We start from the raw sequence: 24,296 nt of genomic DNA, 5'->3' as shown, positions 1-24,296 counted from the left end.
AATCTACCCATCTGACAAAGGGCTAATATCCAGAATCTACAAACAACTTAAATTTACAAGAAAAAAATCAAACAATCCCATCAAAAAGTAGGCAAAGGATATGAACAGACACTTCTCAAAAGAAGATATTTATGCAGCCAACAGACACATGAAAAAATGCTCATCATGACTCACCATCAGAGAAATGCAAATCAAAACCACAATGAGATACCATCTCACACCAGTTAGAATGGCAATCATTAAAATGTCAGGAAACAACAGGTGCTGGAGAGGATGTGGAGAAACAGGAACACTTTTACACTGTTGGTGGAACTGTAAACTTCCATTATGGAAGACAGTGTGGTGATTCCTCAAGGGTCTAGAACTAGAAATACCATTTGATCCAGCCATCCCATCACTGGGTATATACCCAAAGGATTATAAATCATGCTGCTATAAAGACACACGCACATGTATGTTTATTGCGGCACTATTCACAATAGCAAAGAAGTGGAACCAACCCAAATGTCCATCAACAATAGACTGGTTTAAGAAAACGTGGCACACATGGAATACTACGCAGTCATAAAAAAGGATGAGTTCATGTCCTTTGTAGGGACATGGATAAAGTTGGAAACCATCATTCTGAGCAAACTATCACAAGGACAGAAAACCAAACACCGCATGTTCTCACTCATAGGTGGGAACTGAACGAGAACACTTGGACACAGGGTGGGGAACATCACACACTGGGGCCTGTCGTGTGGTGGGGGAAGCGGGGAGAGACAGCATTAGGAGATATACCTAAGGTAAATGATGAGTTAATGTGTGCAGCACACCAACATGTCACATGTATACATATGTAACAAACTTGCACGTTGTGCACATGTACCCTAGAACTTAAAAGTATAATTAAAAAAAATAAATAAGAAAACTTTCTCTAGAGAAGATAATGATGCTAATAGCTATGTAACTTTCCAAACATGACATCATATTAATATAAGAGGCTTAAACACCAGCTAGCAGGGGGAAAAAGTGAAACTACAATACTTATCCTTTACCAGTGAGATCCTATAGAATTCAGTGGAAATTTATATAAAAAGTAAATAAGGGCTGAAGAAGACTAACCTGCTCCTCTGCTATTCTTGAAGTATTCTGAAGTTTTACAATTGTTTTATTGAAAGCCTTTTGCATTTCTTCCATTTGTTTTCGGTACCTATGGAGTAAGAATTGGTTTAAATTAGCTTTAATTTCTTATTTATTCCACTTAGTAATGGAAACATACTTCTGATTTTGATATATGAGACAAATCTATTTTTCTTAAAGTGACTCTTATTCAGGCCTATGCAATACAATTCTATGTATCTCTTGCTATGTAAAATTTAGTAATTTCTGTGGTTCCCTTGGGATGAAGATGGAGGTAGGGAAAAGTAAGAGCAGGTATGGGGTAGCTAAGTGAGCATGTCACACATGAACACACACACACGATTAGCCAATTAATTCTATGTATGGATTAGAAAAATTTCCTACTTCAGATATAAGACTGCCTTAGTGACACCTTATTAGTGGCATTTCAATATCAGAGGTGTAAGAAAAGGTGGTGTTTCAGGAACTCTGGACACTTGTGCCTAGATGTTTGTAAAATGTTGGTAGAGAAGCCCTAAGGACAGACTATGAACACACAAAGGATAAAAAAAGAATAAACAGGTTTAAAAAGCCACGCCTGATGTCTTAATGAACTGGCACTGTCTCTGGCACTTAAAAGCAGAAATTATTACAAGTAGAACTAGGATGCCGAGACCTGTTTAAAAAGAGGGCAAACTGCAAATGTGCCCAGTTATCCAGTTCAGTCCATCCCTGTCTTCACTTATCTAAACTCTTAAGCGATACCTGGTTAAATTCCACTAAAACCTTTAAGGTCTCTAGATACTATCATTTTTTCCACGAGCTCTCTGGGAATCAAGCAGAAAAAGTGGCTAAAGTTAAGCAACAGAAAAAAGGTGAAAGTGAGTATAGATAATTCAAACTTGTTGTCAGCCTAATAAAAGTGTCTTGTCACTGGGAAGTACTTTTAAAATTAAAAACAAAAAATTAATTAAGTCACTGATCAGCATTCAAGTAGCTTTCTTTCTCTCTCGCTAAAATTGTGCTTACTTCTATTATACCATGAGATAATTAAATCCTCTCCTTCTGTAATCACAGGTCATACATACTCTATGCTACTTAACTCACTGTGTGAAGCTGACTGTGCTAATTCATAATAAAGCTTACCTTTGGCTAAGCTCCTCCAGATAGCGACCACTGAGAGACATGTTAACTTCTAAGGCTTTAATACGATTATTAAGTCTCATAAATACTGACTCCTTTTGGTTTGATCCATGTACAAGATTTCCATTAGCATATCCTAGATCTGTCGAATTTTGCAATTCAGCATAAAAATCTGTAGCTGTCCTCTGTAACCCTCTCAAAAGGGCATCTTCTGGAGACTGTTCTTCTTCTTTTACTTCAGGTAATGAAGAAGAATCCACAACAGAAATCAAAGTTTGCTTTGCTGTGTCAGCTACATGCATTTTGGCTTCCCCATCTTCATTGTCGGGTACAGTGGCTGTATTTATTGGTGGCACTATTGTTTCAGACAGTTTTGTGAAAATTTGCATGGAGTTCACATCTTCTTTTATAATATTATCCATTACCTCATTAACTTTATTTGTTTCATAGGTAACAGATGGTTTCTCTATAGAACTAAAGCTCTCAGACTTCTGTTCTGCTTCATTATCAATCTCAACAGAACTATCTTGGGGAATCACTTGTGATGGTATATGTCCTGCCTCATATTCAACAGATTCAGATACTTCTATTTTAGGCAAAGGATTGATTTCTGGGGTAATATCTAAAAGAAGAGACTGAGAAAGAGTTTGAGAATGGCTTGGTTCAAGTTCAACTGCGTCTACAGTGTGATTCACCAAGTCATCTTGGTGCATACTACTACTTAAATCACCAAGAACAACAGTTTCAGCTTCCCTTTCTATATTCTTATTTTCCAATTCTCCACTCAGAGGTTGCAATACTGAAATATCTCCTGATTCTGCAGGAAGTAGTAAGGGTGGTTGAGCTGACACAAGATAATCTTTTCCTTTACTCAAAGCAGTTCTGCTGCGCTGCCAATAAAGAGCAACTCTAACTGAACACCATTTATATATATATTCCGAAAAACTAGAAATACAACAAATTGTGGTCAGTTCACTGCAAAATATTTGTGTCTCTGACTCAAACCAGGGTGATGACTCATCTTCCTGTTCACCGCTGCCCAGAAGGGTCACTGTGGATGGACTTGCCTCCTCTTCCTCCTCTTGAACTAATTGTACAATGGGACTCTCTTTTGGAGTATCTGGTGTTGACAGCTCCATGTCATGTGTGTGTACTTCAGTGGTTACATACCTAGAAATACATACATAATTATAAATCACTTACTTAGAAGTCTAAAGTTGAAATATGTTTAAGAAAAATAAATGTATCCATACATAAGATTAAAGGTTGGAAATACAGAAGAAATGTAAGTTGTTTTTGGATAAATTTTCCACCTTCAAAACATTTTATTATAAAACAAATACTGCTCAGAAATAACAGAAATACTACAATCAAGTGACTAGCCAGACGACTCAAACCACCATATTTACCATATCAAACTTGCTTTCTTTTAATCTGTTTAAGAATTGTTTCTAAGTGAATACTTCCATTCACTGAATGTATAGTGTACCTTTCCTCTCACAAATACTCACTGAATCTTTACAAGCTTCACTATCCCTCATACATCAGAAAGTAAGTCAACTAAGAGCTAGCTTAATAAGCTAGCTTAAACAAGGTCCAAAGCTAGAACTAAAATCTAGGATTCTTAATATTTATGAGTGCACTTTGTACTTGAATACCCTATTTTCAAAAGGCAGCTAGATTTCTCAAACATAATTTTTCTAAGAATGATTTGAGGAACTCCAATGCAGCATTAAACACACACACACACACACACACACACACACACACACACACACACCCCTACACACATAGGATTATCTGCTTTAAGGACAAGAAACATTATCTCCCTCCTTAAAATAATTTTGCTATCATCTAGGCTAATCTTCTATTATTAAAAGCCAAATACTTAACCACTTTAATAACAATTCTGGCTTATGATACGCTAATAGTGCTGTTATTAAACTACTAGCACCACTATTCATATTCTATCCCATTTTGAGGCTGTGGAGTATATATGTGGCATACAGGAGAGTGGGGGGGATGAAGCTTATGGGGACAGTGTTATAAATTATAATGCTTGTGATTCCTTCCAAGATAAAGATAGCTAATTACTGGGTGTAGCCTTATACATAAAAGGTCCAATATGAAAAAATATGGTAATTTAAATACCAAAAATAATTACACTCAAACACACATTTTCCCATTCTGAAAAATCACTAAGCATGCCAGGAAATGTCTTCAAAGAGACACTAATGTCACAATAGGAAAGACAGAAGAAAGTAATAAAATAGACAGTATCTATGAGGTAGACTTTCATTTTGGTAGTAAAACCAAATTAAAATGGACCAAATTAAAACATAATTAGACTACACTTCGGTAAATAAAAAGGTATTTATAGCCATAGATATTTAGTCTCTAATAATATTTCTTACATATTCAAGTAATATATTGCTTTTCTATCAAATAATTTATGACAGTAAAAGAAGTAATGTTTGAAGAAGGGGAGAGAGAAAATTAGATTGAATTTGGTAAAAAACTGTAATTAGAAATATACTTTAAAAATTTTTTCTCAAATTCACATGGCAAATCTTACTAAAACCTAGGAAAGAAAGTAAGTTGGCTTTCCATAACTTTAACAGTGACATCCTATCATGGATTCCTTCATTTTCATGTATTTGCTTCAAAAGATTGCTTTAAAAGCATTAAAAAGAATTTAAGACAAACATGAAGAAATACTGAATAAAAAATTATGGAAAGATATCTATTAAAACTAATACGGAAAATAAAACTGCTCCAATGGCCTGTGACTATAGCTTTCAACAAATATTCCTATCTACTTGTGCATATATGTATGTGTATTAAAATGTATACATATATATATATAACCAAATTAGTTTTATTTAGTTTTGAAAAATATGACATAGTGTGTTGTTAACTGAAGAAACCTAGTTACCAAATCAGGAACAGCAATTACAGCTCCACATAATTAGAAACACCAAGAATGTCTCTATCCTCAATAGATTTCTTAGGTCCTTTTAGGAATCAATAACACATATGCTATATTTTCTCTCTAATCACCCAATAAATATCTCCAGTAATTTTCAGGATTAACACAGGATAATATAATTTTCTCACTATGCCTTTCAAAGCATCAAAATCTCATTTTTGAAATAGTATAGTTCTCAGGAATTGCAGTTCAAAGCATACCCACTGCAGGTCTCATTACATACTATCTTGAACTAAGCGGTTCATATTCAAATATCTTATACTCTTAAGTAGAGTTGTTCTAAGATAAAAGACTTGCAAAGTTGTACAGGGAGTGTATCTAATGAAATATATATAAATTAAGTCTACAATAACTACCTGATTATCCAAATCATTATAAACTTATTATTTATTATAGATAAGAAGTAGAGGTACCAACAAAGTAACCACCTCTGGCAGAAAAGACAAAAAATGAGTATATATTATATCTATTACCTATTTAGCTATATCTCTGCCCAAAGTGGCCCCACCGCAACCTGGGGAAAGGCCTACATGATTCAGAGAAACGGAACAGTTAAGAGCTTGCTGTGTGGCAAACACATTATTCAAGAACCACTGCTCTACGTATTTTGGTAGCTTTCTAGGGATACCACAGATCAATGCTTTTAAACTTGAACTTAATAAAAAAAAAGGGGGGGGCCTTTAAAATTTGTCTTCAAGTCTATACTTGTAGAGTAAGGTCAACTATTTGCAATATGGAAAAGAGTCACTGTTGTGAATAATGAAAGTAATATATAATACCCCCCCCAAAAAAAGTTTGATCTGAATTATATTCCCAGTATGCATGTACACTAATGGGAAGAAGCAACTCAAAGATTTTCTAAGTGGCCACAGAATGTCTATCCTATGATTCAGAGATCTCTACAGGTAATCATTTCATACACAAATTACAAGTTCCTTTTTTTATACTAATATACTTAGCTCTGCATTGCAATAAAATTCTATTTAATATCACATTATAACTTACTCAGGAGATGGAACAGGAGTTGAAACAGGAGTTGATTCAGGCATTTTAGGTGCAGCTGTGGCAGTGGCATTCTCAGATATACTTTTATTTCCTATTTTAAGAAAGATGCCCAATGTTGAGTTCAATTTTAAAAGCTGTACCATGAAAATATTTTACTAAAACAAATAAATTTCTTGGAAGAGAAGAAAAAAGCCAAATTGGTTTGCTACTGCAGACTTTTCTTAAAAAATCAAAGTTCTTTTAGGAAGAAATGATCATATAAGATCACGACAAGTAATATATATTGTTTCTCAATTTCTCAGATAATTAAATCAAGTCAGATGACTATGAATGTTGTGTAACCTTATGTGATTAATATGCCTTCTAGATACTGAAAGAGTTGTTGAAGAGAATGAGAGGAAATAAATGAGTCATTTTAAGTGTTCACCTGGATCTAAGCATTTTTAAAAAAACAAAAGAGCAAGACTGTTTCTTCTTGCCAATAATATTCTTATTTGCCACTCTCTAAGGAAAAGATGGCTTTGTAAATCAAGTAGCTATTTAACACATGAAAGAATAATATACTTGAAGTACCATTAGGACATCAAAATCTCAGCAAAGATATAATAAATAAAATCATTGTTATTAATATTAGAGCCAGGAGAAGTCAAAAAGCAAATTCATAAGTTTTATATAGACAGTATCCTTTTATAAAAAAGAAGTGTGAAATTCAAATAAACAATGAATAATAAAGATTGGTAAGTTCCTCTGAATTATTTCTATATTTCTAAACGTAAAAAATCAAATTTTCTTAACTCATTACTTGATTTTCCTAAACATAAGGACCCCTGGAGTACCAGCTATTTAAAAGACCCATAAAATGATTAGGTACCTTCTGTCAGGTCTTCAGTTTTTGCTCCCAGAATATTAGCAGCAATATTCACCATATTTAGAATGGCATCTAAAACAAAATTCAATCAGAAAAAATACCAAATACCTAAATATTCTAATATAAATTAATATCAGATAGTCAAAAAATCATTTAGAATGATCTTTTGCATTTTTTGACTGGTTACTTTTGTATTTACCTCACAACTGAAGTCCAATAAAGGACACAAATAAATTTTAGCCAAAAGTGTAAAGCATGTATCTAAATTTTTATGTTCAAAAGGAATTTTATATTTAAATATAGTTTTCTTTTTGAAGACGGAGTCTTGCTCTGTCGCCCAGGCTGGAGTGCAATGGAGCAATCTCGACTCACTGCAACCACTGCCTCCCAGGTTCAAGCAATTCCCCTGCCTCAGCCTCCCGAGTAGCTGGGACTACAGGCACATGCCACCACGCCCAGCTAATATTTTGTATTTTAGTAGAGACAGGGTTTCACTGTGTTGCCCAGGCTGGTCTCGAACTCCCGAGCTCAGGAAATCTGCCCACCTCAGCATCTCAAAGTGCTAGGATTACAGCTGTAAACCACTGTGCCCGGCCATAAATATACTTTTCTTGTAAAACTTCCCTAGACACTTTACCAAAACACTTGTCTTCAGCATATTATAAATTCAAGTATAACTCAACATATAGTCTGTACTGGGACAGTGAGAAAATGTGATGATCAAAATTCTTATTTTACAGAAAACCTATTTTCTTTAAAATTCTCTACAGTTTAAAATAAAAAAGCAAACGCTTTTCCTACATTATGTGATTATCACAGGTAAACAAAACAGAGATTATCCAAAAAAAGCAGAAAATATTTTCAACGATTAGCCTATCTTATGTATAGTAATATGGTTAAATTCTAAATTGATATTGCATATAATCAAATCTCTTTGATGACTTTAAAAAACTCATTGGCCAAAACTGCAATCTTTTTAAATCATAAAGCATACAAATTCTTTAGTTAATTGGTTGGGGCCAGGGATGGGGCAGATTAATGAAAAGTCAAGGTCATAAAAAAACAAAGTGTTGTAAAAAAGCAATCTGCATACCTGCTAACCCTACTTCTCTTTTTGAGGAGGGTATTTACATGAAAAAGTGGTACAAACCTCAATATCTACATAGATATATTTATACATGAGCATAACAAAATATCAGAACTCCATAAAACACTGGTACTGGGAATAGAAGACCTTCCTTCCAGTAATGTGATGTAATTTCAAGTGAAATTAACTTTTCATTCCCAATCTAACCTTTGAAATTCCACTAGAATTTAATTCTTTGGTATCAGGTACTCCTACTATTAAAATACTAATAAGATCTGGCAGGAGCTACATATTAATCATCATACATTATTTCTGTCTTAATCTCCTTTCCTAAAAGCGATCCACAGAGTATTCATCACTTTTTCAATGAAAACCAGAGATGTGAAAAGTAGAAAAGGATCTAAGAGAGAAAAATCTACTACATTAGGAAGGTTGCAAGTAAACCAGAGTGCTGCCTGGAGCTCATCCTGTAAATATATGCTTTAGGATGGGAGAAAGTAGTAGCAGATTTTAAACTGTTTTAAAATGATAGCTAGGAATCAGCTATAATGTTGATCTTCACAAAATTGTAAGTGTATACGCTGAAAGTCAACAAAGTAGTGGTATGTCGTTTCTAATCATCAGTGTAACACACAAAGGTTCGATATTTGCCATTTCAAAATGCTTAAATAACATTTTTAATATTGTCCTTTGACCTGGCAAACTGATAAACAGAAGTGGCCTTGATTCTTACTTAAGCTAAAGAGATGCTGCAGTATGAGATAACAAAAATGGAAACTCTATAGTCCCTCACAAACCAAGATGAAGTCTGGAATGGAAACTGTTATTTCCTCATACACCCTTTATAATGCCAACCAATACTGCAATATTATTTATGATCCCCCACCTACACTGTCACCTATAGTCAAAACCGACTGCTTCACAAAACTCAAATTGTGCAATCAACAGTTTATATACTTTGTGTTTCAAAGTGAGATCTTATCTGAGATTTCAAATTTTTTGACATTCATTATTAAACAATTCAAGAAGACAATGTATCTGTGTAACAAAAGCAGCCTTACAGTGTTATTTCTGAACCTAAATTTTAACACCAGTACCTACAATAAAGAAGATCCTTCTATTCACCCTTTTAAATTATTATTTATTATCATCATTTCAGGAAACCTGGTAACAAAAGCAAAATGTAGCAAATTTCTTCTCAGTCCATTTAACCTAAAATAATTTCCCCATGTTTACAGAACATTGCCTAATGTATCTTTTTTGAGAGAAAGCAGAATTGTGAATATTCTATTCTATGTTCAATTTGTATACAAACACATGATAGTCTGTATACATCATGATTATCTGGCCATTAAAAAACCTTCAGAATAGACTAAAATAACATCTTTGAATATAATTGCCAAACTAGAGATAAAAGTCCCTAATTTCTCCCAGATTAGTCAACTTTTGAATTTTTGAATTGGGCAACTTATTCATCCCACCTCATTCCTTTAGGAATAAAATACTCCTATTATTTGGTCCTAAAGATCAAATATCTCCGTATTATTTACTCAGTCTTCAGTGCTCCAATGGCTCTTTTTGATAAAGAAAATAAACATTTGTCCAGGTTGCTGAAGTTGAAGAGTTTATATGATACAACAGAAGATAAACCAACAAAAAAAGACTTCTTCCTATGTGTACTACCTATGAAGCATGCCCACATTTTCTAGGAAAATGGTCCTTCTAGGATCTACATTTTTTCCACAAAAAAAACACTTTGACTTAAAAAGTAAAAACTACATTTTCTCTTAAACATGCACATGCACCTATCTCCCTTTAGCAAATATAGTGATTTTAACAGAAACAAAAAACACATATTTAAGAGCAAAGGCAGACCTGCGCCAATATCAAAGCAGGCAGAGGTCTGGCAAATTCACATGACAAAGAACAAGAAAATCAGAGTGATATGGAGAAATCTTGTTGATGTGACAGATTTAAATGTTTTAGTTCAGGAACATAAACAAAAGAATCAGGAAGGCACACACACAAAGCCAAGAATGCTGCTCTAAGATAACAGCTTCTCCCTTTTTAGCAGTTAAGTAAATTATATAATATCAAGAATGTTTAAATATGCAGTGCGCATGCTCTTTGATATCCAACTCTCAGCAGTGGCAAAGTATTCCGGTGACATATTTCCTATAACTACTAACTACTTGATAGCAAAAAGAAAAAGGAGTTTCTATTAAGATTAAAGACAAAGAATTCTAGCTTGTGGATACTATGTACACATTAAAAACAAGAAAAAAAAACTACTTTCAAAATGAGCTAATTTCAAGTTAATTCAGAAAGCAGTGATGATTATAGTCAAACTCAGACATTCTTGTGCCAAAGACCAGTTCTCTGAATCAGAACTCCTTAAGTTCTGATTCCACTTTATTATTTACTTCTTCAAGTTATACCACCTTGGAGGCTATAGCTAATTCAGTCCCAAACTCTTCAGAGAAGAGTAGAAGGAAACAGATACAGAAGGCGGTAGTGTTAGGCCATGTCTATAAAGTTTTGTAACAAAACTTACCACTCAGCTCTTACTGCCTCTCTTGTTCTAAAACTTCAGGAGGTGGAGATCATTTTAAATCTCATTTTAGAGACTCAGCTGACATCCTCCTACCCATCTTATTTCTCTGTATAAATTCTTTCAATGCCTAGAACACTGGAAGATAATCTTGCCCTCCCAGAGTTCTGTAAAAGGAAAATTAACTGATACACCTTCAAGGAGAAAAATCCAAACAGAAGTATCTAAACAAGATTCTATCTGTAATTAATTGATTACAGAAAATAATATTTTCTGACCCCAGGAAATAGCTAATTCAACTTACTGAGCTACATAAATGACAGAATAATGACTACTATGTAACATACAGAATGCAAATTAAGGGAAACAAAAATATTAATATCCAGACAGATAAGACATTTCTTTTACTCCTAAAAAATTACATCACATAGCAGTGAATGAGACTTACTTTTACATCAGTAACTGGATAGCTAGGAATCCTATTTAAAAGTAATCACTAATATCTAGAAAGTCAGAAGCCTAGCAATAAAGTAAAACAAAATACACTGAACTGATATGTAACAAAGTTGAATATTACTTTGTAATCACGAAAGATTTTCCTTCTACAGGTATTTTTAACACTCTTTTCCCATTCCCTAGAAAGTCCACTTAAGTCTTTACTCTTCTATGGAGGGGAAGAAGGCAAGAAAGAAAAAAAAGAAAAGAAAAGGAAGGAAAGAAAAGGCTAAAAGGAGAGATGAAAGAGGTGATTTTAACTCCATATACTGTGGCTACACAAAACATCAACTTAAGTATTTAGATTACTGGTTGAATATCTAAAAAAGTTATAAACTCAATGTTCACACTGACATTGGAATTCAAGCAATTCAATTCACTAAGAGCAAAAAGTGACAAGCACAATCAACTAGTCTTCTATTTTACCAAGATTTGTTTTATTAAATTAATAATTTTCAAATAAAAGAAAACTACTTCTAGTTAATTTTACATTTTCAGAAATAATCAAAACATCATTGAAATATACCTACATAGGATCTAACCATGAAAAATAAAGTGCCAGTTGGGTAATGGTCTTTCCAGTAGTCTCCTTAGTGAGCCTACCACTAGGTTGGGATTATATTTTGGAATAACAACAAACTAAACCACTAGTATATCTTATTCACTGTTTCTTAGTTTACAAAGAGTATATTATTACTAGTATTCTTATTGGTATTCATTATTATCATGGTAGGAGCACCCTTTGTATTTTGTAACTAAATGGCAAACTAACCATATTTATAGATTAACTGTTGTATGGCTGTTTTAATAATTCTTCCCCCAAGAAAATCCATAGCCCTTTCTTCACTATAAGGAATTTGCCCCAAAATGTGAGTGCCTAATTAGAGTAGAAGAAACACCTTTATTATGCTTGCTTTTGTCTCTCTCCTCCTTCTTTTCATATATTCTTCTTATCGCATTTCTACAAAAATACTTTTCAAAAGACAGTATCTTTTATTTCAACTCAAAGTTCAATACTGGGAGACGTCTCCTCAACCATACCATGACAAAATGTCCATGTGTATCAGAATGAAAAAGTTGAGAAATGCTTTAGTAGACTGAAGAGAAAATCCTCAAAATACTCACTTGTAGCAGAACCAAGAAGATTTTTTGAGGATTTATCCTCTCCAGTATTATAATCCAGTGGATAATCTGTTTAAAAAGAAAACAAAAGTAATTATGCTGAGATCTAGCTCCCATAACGTATTTAAAAGCTCAAATTATTGTGCTGTCAAAGTCAGCTAATATTTAAAACATTTTATAATAAATATGAATCATATATTTAAAACATGTTCACAAAAAGCACGTAAGATTAAGAAACCATTTAACAAACAAATATAAACCAAGGAAAATAACTGTAATGCTTACCAGAATTTTAACCACATTTATAAGACTTTTTTATTCAAGTTTTCAATATACTTTACCAACTCTTAGTCAATGTCTTCATTTCACTCTTGAGAAAATTTAGATTGTTCAAACAATAGTATAAGACATCTTAAAACAAGGACTTAAATTGGAAATGGAGAGTGTCATAAAACTTTCCTCCACCTCTGTAGAGTCACATGATTTCTCAATGGCTCGCAGGAGGCCAAAATGTGCTTGCTCTTAGGCTTATGGGAAATCAAAGGAATTAAAGCTCATTTCTACTGTTTCAGTATCTTGTGAGTTTAACAGATTTTTGGCCCTGGCATAGGGATATAATCATAATTTATACTATTAATGTTATAGAAGGGAATTTCAGTTACAAATAACTGATAAACTTGGAAAGCAATACGATTACAAAGCAATCATATTAGAAAACAGATTTAAGTAAAAGTTGATTAGAGTTAAAAGCAACAAAACAAAAGCCTGAAGACAACAGTCATATTGATTTAAGTAATCTATACTCCCCCATTACTATTTGATTTTTAAAAAGTAAAAAAAAATATACCTAACAGTCATCTGTTTGATGTCACTTACCATAGTCCTCATCAAATAGTTCCTGGCGTTCTGAGTGATACTGGGAATCAGCAATTTCTTCATATTCTTCCACCATGCTAGTGCCAAATACCCTATATAAACAACAATTTCATTAAAGACTTCCAAAACAAAACACTCATTAAGACAAATCTCTTCACAATAAATGACAAACATCAACTTTGGTCATATTTTGAGGGCCACTGGCTTTTGGACTTAAAAATAATGGCTGTTCCTTACATTTCAGTCATCTACAATTTCAATTAAAATGTAACACTAACCTATTTAAGGCATTTAGAAATATAATGGATGAGTTTTTATATCAGTCTAAAATGTTTCTGTGTAATATCATCATAGCAAAATAGCAAGCAAGTTAAAACAAATATACAAAATGAGGTTAATTTTAAAGAGGGTATTTTGACATTTTCCAAAATGCATTCAAAAGAAAGTTTCGCAGTTTTATTTCCATGGTATTAACTAACGTAAGAGAAAATTATTTCTTCACTTTAAATATATCGAAAATTTTGTATATCAATTTTTTAAAAAGCACTCAATAAATGTATTTTGTTCTGCATTACCTTATAAGGCTTAATGGACAAAAGTGCTCTGATCCAAAATGTGATACCAACTCAACCTAAAGAATAAAAGCACATAAAATGGGAAGCCAGCAGACAGCATGTAAGATTATCTAACAATATACTCACTTTTTTCATTATAACATTTCTAAACATTTCTATAAAGTCCTCATTTTCCCCAAAATCAATAATTGTAAAGTTTTTGTAATGCATTAATATGCCATGTCCTGTTATTTAATAGTGCAAAAGAGAAGGTTGCTAACCTTTATGTACTTGATGAACATCTGAAGCAAGAGAATGGAAAAGAAAAAGAAATCAGTTCCAAAGTCTAGACATCATGCAATAAGCAACTTTAAATATTTGTAAATTATGTTGTATAAAGTATAGAAAGCAATGTCATGTGATGGATAACACTGTAGTATTCTTAATTCCTTGCAGAAATAAAAGCAATGATTTAAATTTTTGCCATCACAACCTGAGAGTATAATCTAAATGACTGCAATGAAATAAATTAACTTTAAGGTTATAAGTTAACTGATCTGCAAGCCATTGCTGTTATTTTATATAACTGTTAGATAGAAAGCATTCTAAAAGCAATTAATAAACAGTATCTAGAAACAATCTTTTACTTTAAGTATTACAGACATGTATCAAGTATATATCATATAGGAATTTACTGATATATATGCACATATACATATATATTGTACACATATACATATTGATAACAGTCCATTATAAAATTATATTTATACTTGTATAGTATTATATATAACTTATTTCAGGGAAAGCATGAATTTTTGGTATGCTATGTTATTTCAAGTACAACTTACAGAAGTGGAAGATATATATCAATTGGTCTTTCAAATGTATGCTATTAAAAAGTAGTAGATTTGGGTGTAGCTCTTTTAGGATAAGGAAAATCCAGGTAAAACCTTACATAACATTATTACCATAAAACGAAAATCAGAAAGTAATTTTCCCTGCTTTTCATGAGTTGTAAGTAAATGTTTCTTGCTTTTAGACTCAATTCTACCAAAGAGGGTTTTTTATAAAACTAATATTTAAAATGCTCTATAATCTCCCACCACAAAAGGAAGAAGGTGGAAAGTTTTATAAGGCATTTTCTATGTGTTCCAATAAATATCCCTTCCATATTAACAAAAGGTAGATGGTAGCCAAAGAATAATCTCCTTTAAAATTATTCATTTGAGTTCGTCTTACTTTACTTGCAAAATTAAATACGATTTTATCACCTAGCAAATGATTTTTTAACGTTTTTGCCTCTTCACAGTGAAGAAAGTGTACTGTATAAAGTCATTAATTGTTTCAGTACCCATTTTAAAAGGAATTGAAAACATTCTTAATTTTTTTGAATAATTTTATTGAATTATTAACTGAGAATATCCACTGTATTTTAAAATAGAATTTAGCATTTTATAATGAGATTAAGAATACTACAAGTTTACCTATTAACAGCAGTCAATTTAAAACATGCTTTAAAAAGAGATGGTAAAATCACAGAAGACAAAATTAGGTAGCTGTAAGTTCTCACATTTAAAGAAGAAAGGACAGAAATTAGAACTGCTGCCATTCCAAAAATGTCATAATATTAAATCAATAGTACTTTAAGATATGGCTATAATTTTAAAGAAAAAAAAAGAGGGAAGGAAGGAGTAAGAACTTTCCCTATTTTGTCTAACCCAATTCAGAAGTGGTAATTTTACTTGATTAGCTGGTAGAAGCAGCAGTGGAAATACAGAACATCAGTGTTTAAAACTCTGTTTTATTTGAAACTGGTACTTGGACACAGAATATTTCATTTGGTTATACAAAGAAAAAGACAAAAGCTGTAACAATGCCAAGTAAGTGGACATTAAAGATGAAATGATCCAAGAATCAGAGTCTAATAAGAAATTACACCTGCTTTAAAGACTTCACTTACCAGCAATGATTTCAGTTTCAAAATAGAAAGAAATACACTATGAAGACGACATTTTGCATAAAGACTCAAAAAACTTAAATAGTTATAATTTGGAATTTTATCAGAGTCATAAATAACAAAAAGCTGGCCTAGGATTCCAGCAATACAAAAGGAAATGTAGCAATATTTCACTCATGAAATAATATACCCAAGTAAGAATTATCTATTAAGTGGTATAGTGTAGTCTATTTCTTAATTTTTCTGATTTCTAAAAAGATGAGGTGTATAAAGTGTGAATAACACACATATTTTACCTTGACATATTTTGCATACATCTGCTCATCTAAAGGGAAACTCTGTACATTCCGCTCATCTCTACCATGAAAAGTACCCAGCTTAATCCACTTATTTGTTGGATATCTACAAAATATAAAAAATGTTTTTTAAAAATTATAAACCACATATTGAGAGGTTCCATCATATTTTCAAAATATAATTTTTTTCCTTTCCAGGTGAACATGCTGACTTAACAGTTTAATACATAAATACATACATTTAATAAATACATTTTCTTTTCCAACTAAACTGACAGGTTTCTCTTTACTAGGAAAGAATGCCTTGAAAATCACTCCATTAACAAAAGTAAAACCAGTGCCACTTCTTGGGGTTTGGGAGGAGGTTTTAGAACAGAAAGTCACCAAGAGACTGTCTTGGAAGAAGGTGGCACAACTCTTTACATACTGACATGTGTGTAATAATGTAAAGTATAAATACAAGTACTGGTGGAAAGAGAATGGGAAGAAAAAACTTTTAAAACCACATCTGAGTTTGACATATCTGTTTCCTTTTAAAGGGGAATTTAATATCTAATATAAAAGTCTAAAACTATTGTATCTGTTTACTGAAACATTATAAGAACTCCTCAAAATAATGAGCCCTCTCACCACATTAAAAAAAATACACTTTACTTATCAGAGCTGTGTATGTTCATTTGACATATAAGAAAATTGCAGCTGAGAGAAAAGGAAGTGATCTGAGCAAGGGTAGTGGCAGGATAACAGACAGAATTCTCAAGAAGTCTTGAGAACCAATTTCAAAAACTGTATATATGCAATGCTGAATGTGAGGCGGAGGAAGAAACATCAAGGAAAACCCTTAATGACCAATGACAAAACAACAGTGCCATAAATAAACAGCATCCTACATGGCATATCGTGGATACTCAAAAAGTATTTATGAAATGATTTAACACCTCTGTTTAACAAAAAATAACATGTACACATTAAAAATGATATGTGTAAAAGATGAGAGTATTTCCAGGATGTAAAAGTAAATATTTTATAGAATTAATAAATAAGTGCATAGTAAAGACTGGAAGAAATATATTAAAATGCTAATAAGGGCCATCTCTGGTTGACAAAATGCAGTTCTATTCCAAATTCCTCACGTTTGTTTCTTTTATAATCACACATGTATAAAAAAAGTTTTAGAATATATTTTAATAAAAATATACCTCATAATATAAAATAAAGCACCTATACATGTATGTTTTTAATAACTTTTAAAAGAAATGTTTAGAAGCAAGAGAGCATAATGACTGAAAGTGAGGACTCTGAAGTCAGAGTTGTAGTTCTGAATCTTGGTTCTCAAACTCACAAGTCATGTGACCTGGGCAAGCTACTTAAGCTCGCCTTTTCTGTTTCCCCACACTATGAGTATAATATCATATGGTTATGTTTAAAGCATCATATGAGCTAATCAAAGTAAAAGGTAAGTGATTAACAAGAGCCTACAATACAGTCGTATTATCGCTATTACAAACTGACCTTTAAAAAATAAACGGACTGAAGTCAAAATAGTGACCCACTTTTTTGTTTTATTTCACAGATCCAACATAGACCCTACAGAAACAGCTTTAGAATTTACCTGTCACTGATAGAAACCAGAAAATCTTTAGGAGTAGAAGAAAATAATTCATAATTTGCAATATCAAGCTGCTTTACTTGAATTGGTTCACAAAGTTCAATAACAAACCTTCAAAAAGAACAAAAGACAATTACTTAAACCAATCAACAGTTCATACTAAATGTGGCATTAACAGTTTCCATAAATTAGACTACCATGAAAAGTTGTTCATTAAAATGTTAAAGAAGGTATGTAGCCTGAGTTGTCTATACGAAACATCTTTAAATACTTGCCAAGGATATCATTAGTGGGGCAAAAAAAAAAAAAAAAACCTGTAAATAAAACAATATTGATTTTGCTCCATCATATTTTTTAAAAGATTCTTTTTTTAGATAACACTCATTCTTGGAGAAGGGATGACTTTCCTAAGAACAGACAGTGATGGTGTAAAATGACTAGTCTGGAGGACAGTTTGGCATATACATTGTCTTAAAAAGTTATCATAGTCTTCGATTTAGTTCTTAGAAATTTAAGGATTCAAAGCTTCAGATGTCCACCTTTGTATATATATTTTGCTATACTGAAGCACACAGAGTCTGTAAGAGCAGGGGAGGGAAATCAACTTAAATATTTAGCAAAGAGAATTAACAAATTATGGTTCATCCAGACAATGAAATACTAAGCAGCCATTAAAACTGGTACTAAAACCTATTATTTCATTTACATAAAAATCTAGAGACTGTAAACTAATTTACAGTAACAGAAAGCAGATCTGTAATTGCTGTGGGGGAAGAGAGTTTGCAAGAAAATTACAAAGAGGTATGATGAAACTTTTGGGAATGATGGATGTTTGTTATCTTTATTGTGGTGATGGTTTCAGATACATAAATGTCAAAACTTACCAAATTATACACTTTGACATGTAGTTTATTGTACATGCAATTTACTGTATGTCAACTATACCTCAATAAAGCTCTTTTTTTTTTTAATGATGCTAAGATTTACATTTATTAACATGGAAAGATGTCAAAAATACTGCTGCTTAGGAAAAAATTAAAAGTATGGTTCCATGTGCATAAAACTGAATATAGCACAGCATTGGGGGAAAATAAATACCCATGATATCTAACACTCTAATCACTGCTTTGATAAATTAATATATCAAAGGAGATTTATAGAAAGACAAATGCTAAATAAATCAAAAGCATTATAATTAAGATAGTGTTTAATCTTGGAGAGCAACAGACTTAAGTCCCAGGACATGGTTAAAAAACAAAATCAGGTTTCAGAGAAAGGCTCATGAAGAGAGGTAACTAACACCTGCTGAATGCTTACTCTGGATCAGATACCATGTTTTACGATTTTTACCCATCCTTTGATTTAATTCTTACAACCAAATTGCAAGGGATATTATCGCCGTTTCATAGAATAAATCAATAAACACTAATTGACTACTTCACATTTTTTCCCAAGATGTAGCTGGGCGTATGGCCATTTATCAGAGACTGTATCCTAAGCTCAGTCATGTTTATTAGTTCTCAAGGGTCTATCTAGCCAGCATGTTATGACTAAAAAAGTAAAATGTATTGGCTGGGTGCAGTGGCTCACGCCTGTAATCCCATTACTTTGGGAGGCTGAGGCGGGCAGACTACTTGAGGTGAGGAGTTCAAGACCAGCCTGGCCAACTTGGTGAAACCCCATCTCTACTAAAATGCAAAATTAGCCAGGCGTGGTGGCGGGTGCCTGTAATCCAAGCTACTTGGGAGGCTGAGGCAGGAGAATCGCTTAAACACAGGAGGTGGAAGCTGCAGTGAGCTGAGACTGTGCCACTGCACTCCAGCCTGGGCAACAGAGCGAGACTCTGTCTCAAAAAAAAATTACAAAAGTAACATGTAATAAAAGGATCAGAAATTTTTTAATGGAAAAAAAATTGGTAGAGAAGGTCTAATTCTCCATAGAAACCACTGAAGAATCTGCATATTAATTACTAGAAAATAAGGCAATATAAGAAGGTAGTCCGATACAAGATCCATATGTAAAACTGCATAATTGTATACAACAAAACGTAATTTTAAAGAGATATCATTTACAATAGTAACAAAACAAGATTTTTTAAAAGCTACCCAGGAAGAAAATTAACAAAAGATATGTAANCGCCTGTAATCCCATTACTTTGGGAGGCTGAGGCGGGCAGACTACTTGAGGTGAGGAGTTCAAGACCAGCCTGGCCAACTTGGTGAAACCCCATCTCTACTAAAAATGCAAAAATTAGCCAGGCGTGGTGGCGGGTGCCTGTAATCCAAGCTACTTGGGAGGCTGAGGCAGGAGAATCGCTTAAACACAGGAGGTGGAAGCTGCAGTGAGCTGAGACTGTGCCACTGCACTCCAGCCTGGGCAACAGAGCGAGACTCTGTCTCAAAAAAAAATTACAAAAGTAACATGTAATAAAAAGGATCAGAAATTTTTTAATGGAAAAAAAATTGGTAGAGAAGGTCTAATTCTCCATAGAAACCACTGAAGAATCTGCATATTAATTACTAGAAAATAAGGCAATATAAGAAGGTAGTCCGATACAAGATCCATATGTAAAAACTGCATAATTGTATACAACAAAACGTAATTTTAAAGAGATATCATTTACAATAGTAACAAAACAAGATTTTTTAAAAAGCTACCCAGGAAGAAAATTAACAAAAGATATGTAATGCTTTTATGGAAATTTTTTAAAAAATAACTTTATTGAAAGACATTAAAGACAACAAAGAAAGATATGCCCTGTTTATGGATACAAAACCTCAGTATCTGAAAGTCATTTAAAGATTCAATAAAATTCCAAACAAAATTCCCATATGACATTCAAGGAATTCAAAAGGGAAAGTCTAAGATTTATTTTTTTACTGATTTTTTTTTTTTGAGACGGAGTTTCACTCTTGATGCCCAGGCTGGAGTGCAACGGCACAATCTCGACTCACTGAAACCTCCACCTCCTGAGTTCAAGCAATTCTCCTGCCTCAGCCTCCCGAGTAGCTGGAATTACAGGTGACTGCCACCACACCCAGCTAATTTTTTTGTATTTTTAGTAGAGATGAGGTTTCGCCATGTTGGCCAGGCTGGTCTCAAACTCCTGACCTCAGGTGATCCACCCACCTCAGCCTCTCAAAAGTTCTGGGATTAGAAGTGTGAGCCACCGCGCCTGGCCAAAAGTCTAACATTTATAAGAAAAACCAGAAGCAGAAGAATAGCCGAGTGAGTCCTGAAGTACAAAACTTGCCTTATCAGATATTAAGAGCTACAAAGCTAAGTGGTGTCATTGCAGGTAATGGTAAATCGACCAATGAAAGAGAGCAGAGAATACAAAAAAATAAAATGTATATAACGGAACTTAACAATAAAGGCTGCATTCGAAATCAGAGGGGAACATGTAAACCACTGAATAAACAACTATCTAAACAGAAAAAAATCGGAAGAAGGAATGAACCCTTCCTGTATACCATAAATAATATAAAACTATAAACAATTTCAGGAGAATAAAAACCTAATATAAAGTGCAAAGGTTTTAAATTCTAGGAAATACACGAAATAATATCTTCATAACTTCAGGGCAGGGAGAAATCTCTGACACATGAAGATATGCTCAATCTCGTTAGTGATCAGGGACTGACACCTCTCTAGGATACAAGTGCCATGGCAACAGAGATCTCAGTTTATGTTGTGAAAAAATGTTTTTCTAGTATCAGCGGCATAACAGGTACTCAACAAATATCAAATCAAAACATGAAAGAATACGAAGACTCGGTATTCTAAAATGTCACTTAACCCAAAATTCATCTACAGAGTTGATACAATTCCAATGGAAATGTCAGCATTTTTTATAGCACTTAAGATAATTCTAAAATTTAAAAGAAAAAACAACGGGGCGGTAACAGTGAAGACACTTCTGAAGAGGATGAGGCATACAAATTCACTCTTTCAGATGTTACGACCTATAAAGCTACTGTTAGAGAGTGTGGTCTTACTGTTCCCTTAGATGGGGTTGGGGAGAATCTACTTAAACCAGGTGAAATCAGTTAAAGACGTTCTGAGGCTCTTGAATCACACAATGAAAAGCCACATACATGAATGTGCAAAAAGTAATATATACAGTAAATATATACCTACAAACATAAATATAATCATGTATCACTTAACAACAGGGATACATCTGAGAAATGCATCAGCAGTTGTTTTGTCGCAATCACAGAGTGTACTTACACAACCTAGATGGTATAGTTATTTATACATCTAGGCTATACAACTATTGCTCCTAGGCTACATACTTGTAGAGCATGTTGCTGTATTAAGTATTGTGGGCAACTGTAACACAATGTTAAGTATTTGTATGGCTAAACATAGAAAAGGCATAGTAAAAATATGGTATTATAACCTACGGGACTACCTTCATACATGCAGTCCATCGTTGACTGAAATGTGTCATTATACAACATATACCATACATGCTGTCTGGCAGAAACATTAAAATACAAATGAGTAGCTATAATCACTCATTCTGCAAACCATAATAAAAAAATGACTGCTTCATATGACTTCATCCCAGCATGGCCTTGCTTGAAATACAAAATTTTTGAGCAAAAAAATTTGTCACCGACAATAGAGGCTTTTACAAATAAAACAAAAACCTCAAAATATTTTGATTATGATCTCAAATAATCATTTCTTCAATTCAATTTACAAATTGAATGGCATAAGGAAAAATTAAGTTTTCAAAATCCATCCCTTACTCCCCCTCCCCTTAAATAGTATGATTCATTTTCAAGTTGAATCTAAACGTGCACATTTCCAAAAGAAATGAAAGCCAAGAGTAGAAAAGAATAAGCATTATTTTAAGGTTTAAAGAGTGTCTTCTTAAATTAAAAAATATATATTTTTTATTCATTCATTAATTCATTAACTCATTCAATCTAGTAAATCAACAAGATGGTGGTTTTCCTCAATTCTTTTTCAAACAGCTGCTTTCTGCAATAAAATCAAGTAATCTAATAGAACTGTTAGTATATCACATTAATCTCCCCCATATATCTTTTCCTTTTCCTATATGCTTAATTAATGGCACAGTCATAGATCCAAGCAGTGAAGCCAAAATTCTGGGAAATTTCCTGGGTGCCTCTCTCTTCTTCACATCCAAATACCAACCAAGAGCTGCCAATTTTATCTGCCATAAACCTCTTTCAGATATATTCCTCTCCTCTGAATCCAACTTGCCTATGTCTTAATTATAGTCCTTATTTCTCATCCAGGTTATGACAATAGGTTCCAAACCATGCTTACAATTGCATTCTGTAGGCCACCCTTTGAGGACAAGTCTTCCTAAAATGCCAGTGAGATCATGTCACTTCCTTACTTAAATCAAATACTGTACTTCATGGTCTTTAAGTTCAAAAATGTTTAAGTTGGGTATACATAGCACCGAATGGCCTACTTATAGATAAATGAATGCTCCAGGCTTATGTTCCACCCCTACTCTCATAGCACCTTTCTTCTTGTAATACCTAACAGTCACCCAGAAGAAACATATTCCTTTTCAGCACTACCCCCTTATTCTTACAGTTCCTGAATACTTCTGACTCATTCATCTGCCACTTCCTATTAATCCTTCAAGGTTCAGCTCAGGAATTACCTCTTCCAGGAAGCCTTCTCTCATCTCCTCTTCCAGTTACACATCATCACTCTTTCAATAACACCCTTTCAACAGTATCTTGTATGAATTCTTATTTATATTGACTGATACATTTTACCCTGCCTTTTTTAACTTTTAAAACCCGTATGAAATTTTAAAAAGGAAATAACTAAAATATTATTTTTTTCTTTAAAGTAACAGGCATTGAATTTTAAATGTACTGTCTTATACCATTTCATAATTGTTTAACCAGGTCTGTCACTTTTTTCTTTCTGTGACCTCCTCAAAAGGAAAGGAAGGCATTTTGTCTCAGTTTTGCATAGTATCAGCACTAATCAATCATAAATGCTTATTAAATGATTAACCCTAATCCAAAAACTTAACATAATATGCATATATATGTAGAATGTACTCTTTAAAACTGTCTATTACTCACCAAATTTTAGTGCTGCAAGGATTCAACATATAAAGATCCATATTTTCTATAAGAATAGCAGATGTGCTCTATTTTAAAAAGAGGAAAGGAAACAAATTACTTTAGGAATAATGAAGAAAGTATTTATTTTAACTTTAAAGTTTTCTAGGACTTCTGTATTTTTAGATCTTAAGTACACACCTAAGACTTTAAAACACTCACTTGGGAAAAAAGCATAAAAGTGGCTAAGATTCACCATTCATGGCTACAGCATTAAATTAGTGTTATGACAGTACATTTAAAATTCAATGCCTGTTACTTTAAAGAAAAAAATAATATTTTAGTTATTTCCTTTTTAAAATTTCATACGGGTTTTAAAAGTTAAAAAAGGCAGGGTAAAATGTATCAGTCAATATAAATAAGAATTCATACAAGATAATGTTTTGAAAAGCATATTCTGCTTTTGTTAGTGAATAAGGAAAATATCTCACATTAAAATATAGTTCCCAGTAAACAAATGCCTATATTTTTAAAAGTCATTAATTTCCTATATATATAAAATTTTA

General features: G+C 32.9%; 1 protein-coding gene across 1 annotated transcript in view; it reads right to left on the bottom strand.

Annotated features, from left to right (window-relative positions):
• Positions 1-24,296, bottom strand: part of SUCO (SUN domain containing ossification factor) — a 79,556-nt gene that overhangs the window by 17,958 nt on the left and 37,302 nt on the right. The window contains exons 7-17 of the mRNA XM_017866867.1: positions 23,752-23,819; positions 17,663-17,770; positions 16,051-16,156; positions 14,076-14,096; positions 13,816-13,871; positions 13,241-13,332; positions 12,368-12,433; positions 7,113-7,181; positions 6,242-6,332; positions 2,251-3,417; positions 1,108-1,195 (exon numbers count right to left, since the gene is read on the bottom strand). Of these exons, the coding sequence (XP_017722356.1) occupies positions 1,108-1,195; positions 2,251-3,417; positions 6,242-6,332; positions 7,113-7,181; positions 12,368-12,433; positions 13,241-13,332; positions 13,816-13,871; positions 14,076-14,096; positions 16,051-16,156; positions 17,663-17,770; positions 23,752-23,819 (1,932 nt within the window). The remainder of the gene's footprint in view (positions 1-1,107; positions 1,196-2,250; positions 3,418-6,241; positions 6,333-7,112; positions 7,182-12,367; positions 12,434-13,240; positions 13,333-13,815; positions 13,872-14,075; positions 14,097-16,050; positions 16,157-17,662; positions 17,771-23,751; positions 23,820-24,296) is intronic.

The sequence above is a fragment of the Rhinopithecus bieti genome, unplaced genomic scaffold (assembly GCF_001698545.2).
Source record: "Rhinopithecus bieti isolate Rb0 unplaced genomic scaffold, ASM169854v2 scaffold_1853, whole genome shotgun sequence".
In the NCBI taxonomy this organism is placed as follows: Eukaryota; Metazoa; Chordata; class Mammalia; order Primates; family Cercopithecidae; genus Rhinopithecus; species Rhinopithecus bieti.
The sequence above is the reverse complement of the archived record's forward strand: the minus strand, read 5'-3'. Positions and strand labels throughout refer to the sequence as shown.